This window comes from Miscanthus floridulus, chromosome 11, assembly GCF_019320115.1.
Source record: "Miscanthus floridulus cultivar M001 chromosome 11, ASM1932011v1, whole genome shotgun sequence".
NCBI classification, from domain to species: domain Eukaryota; kingdom Viridiplantae; phylum Streptophyta; class Magnoliopsida; order Poales; family Poaceae; genus Miscanthus; species Miscanthus floridulus.
The window spans coordinates 63417162-63419800 of NC_089590.1; the positions used below are offsets into that span (position 1 = coordinate 63417162).

At 42.6% G+C, this 2639-nt stretch overlaps 1 protein-coding gene across 1 annotated transcript; it reads left to right on the forward strand.

Annotated features, from left to right (window-relative positions):
* Positions 1 to 239: 239 nt before the first annotated feature.
* On the forward strand, positions 240 to 1563 carry LOC136493729 (UPF0426 protein At1g28150, chloroplastic-like). Its single transcript, XM_066489861.1, has 3 exons — positions 240 to 402; positions 489 to 611; positions 1104 to 1563. The coding sequence occupies exons 1-3, from the start codon at positions 298 to 300 to the stop codon at positions 1284 to 1286; spliced, it is 411 nt and encodes a 136-aa protein (XP_066345958.1). The 5' UTR covers positions 240 to 297; the 3' UTR covers positions 1287 to 1563.
* Positions 1564 to 2639: the final 1076 nt, after the last annotated feature.

Sequence of the window (2639 nt, forward strand, 5' to 3'; positions counted from 1 at the left end):
CGGGTAAAGAAGAAACGTCTCCGATTGCAAAACTACGACCCCAAGTGTTCTTGTTTATGGGGTATGCAGTACCCGTCGGGTATCTGTTACCCGACCGATGCCCGACAGATATAGAGATGAGCAAGAATCTATACTAAGACGGTTAACGAGGACATGGATAAGATGAATTCTCTTTAGCGAAGAAGAGAACGTTGCGGCGATACTGACGGGTATATCCTGTTGCCATCCTTAATCACGGATCCACATCCACCGTCCAGCTCTTTGCTCGATTCCGCGTACTGCAAGGAAACTTCTCGAATGGTCGAACACTGGTTTGGAGGCGTTTGCTCGCAATCCATGGCGACTTCTACGGCTGCTGCCACTGCTCTGCTCCGCCCCAGCAGGCCGGCAGTTCCAGCCAAGGTAAAACTGTACAGCATCAAGCTTAGTAGAACAGGAACCCTTGTGTACTTCCCCACGAGGTTAACTGTCGCTTGTGGTTGGCGCAGCGGAGGTGTCTCCATGCGGTTGCTGGGCGGACGACGACGAGAAGGAGGAGGGGAGCTGCAGGGGTCATGCGAGCTTGCTTCAACCCTCTTGGGGACGAGCGCATCCTCCGAGAAGCCATCAAGGTAAATTTTCTACACCTCTGTCCAGTCCTTTTCTTAACCCAGGATTGGGGATTGCTCCAACTTGTTCATTGTATACGTAGTTTCTTGTGTGGATATGTGAAATTGGCCATTCAATCCGACTGTGCGCTTGCAAAGTTTATCCTGGAAAGGGGGACGGGGAGTTTATGCAACAGTCGAAAAATTCAGTGTTGTTTCAGTGTAGATTTACTCTTGATTAAGCTTTTCAGTGGCCATGCTTTAGGCGAAACTAACGAAATTGAAACCTAGACTTGATATTTAGGCGTACTGTTTCATACTTCACTGTCATTTGGTTCTCCCAATTTCATCAACTTTGGGAATTAGAATGCTTTGCGGAAATGGAAATTGCAGAGGTGGTTTCAGGAAGAGTAGCTATTCATCAAACAATACTAATACGTTCTTCAGTCTAGAATTTTCTTTTCTTGCTCGTCGGAGCAAGAACAGATGATGATGTTCTAAATGCACTGTCTGTAGGAGCCAGTAGCATTCATGGGTGGTGTGTTTGCTGGCCTCTTGAGGCTTGACCTGAACGAGGATCCTCTCAAGGAATGGATAACTCGTACAGTGGAGGCTTCTAGAATAGCTGAGGAAAACAGCTCTGAAGAATCAAGTGAGGCAGATCAAAATGATGCACCTCAGCAAATTGAGATTGAGTGAGGTGCATTGTCTACCTTTTGTCCACTTGACACTTTCCCTTTGTAACTTATCCTGAATATCTGTAATACCATGTGCTTGCTCAAATTTTGTTTGGGCTTATACTGTTCTTAGTCAAATATTGGATCAATTGGTAATATCACACATTGGGTCCTGGTTTTGTTCTACCACTCCTGTTTCATAATATGAAGCCCCAGTCCTCTAGACATGGTTAAGCTTGGCCATTAGTAGAAAAATACAGTGTACTACCAGTAAATGGAAAGTTATATGTGTGAATGAAATGCAAGTCTAATGGCATTATTTTTTTACAGTTAACTCCACATGAACGCACCGATTCATTTCTCAAATTTTGCAAACTTTGACTCTTGTGATGTGTTGGGGCATTATATTGTTAAATGGAGGCAGTCGTTAGCCAACAATAAAATGAATTTCACTGATACATGTATTAGGAGGTAGTTGGATAGTCAAACATTATTTCGTGTTTCTACACTGACTGGTGTAAGTGGTAAGGACCTGAAGTCAATTCTTGCCTGCAGTGCTGCTTTATTAAAAAAAAGAGAAAGGATATTTCTGTCCTTCTTGTTCTGTTGCTGATATTAGAACAGTGTATTGTTCACCTCGTGTATCCATTGGCTTCAAGTGAAGTTTTAAGTTACATCCGTCGAATACTTGAAATGGAAGATACTAAGAACAACCTTCAAGTGACATGTAGAAAGGATCTTGCAGGGCTTTTTGGTGAATAGGATTTAAGTGGACATCACATCCGAATTTGGAGTTTCGAGTATTTATGGCTTACTGAAAGTGCAGTGTATTAATTTATGAATTTGGAATGTTTTGGACACCGTTTATAGAGGATTTAACTGAATATTCAAATGGAGCAGTCTGCTATACTAACTACACTTCAAAATAATAGAAAAAAGAAATCAGCTTTGTGTGTTCCATATAAACAACTTCTATGGAGCCCCGCTGCCTGTACGCAGCTTTGGTTGCATACTACAAGAAAATAAGAGATACATATTTTCCTCTGGAGATCTCAAACTGAAATAAAGTTTAAACAACAACAACATAGCCTTTCAGTCCCAAGCAAGTTGGGGTAGGCTAGAGTTGAAACCCACCAAGAGCCCCAAGTCATGGTTCAGACACTTCAATAGCTGTTTTCCAAGTACTCCTATTCAAACATAGATCTCTAGGTATATTCCAAGCTTTCAAATCTCTTTTTATTGCCTCCCCCATGTCAATTTCGGTCTTCCTCTACCTCTCCTCATATTATTAGCTTGGCTTCGGACTCCACAATGCACTGGTGTCTCTGGAGGTCTCCTTTGGACATGGCCAAACCACCTCAACTGATATTGGACA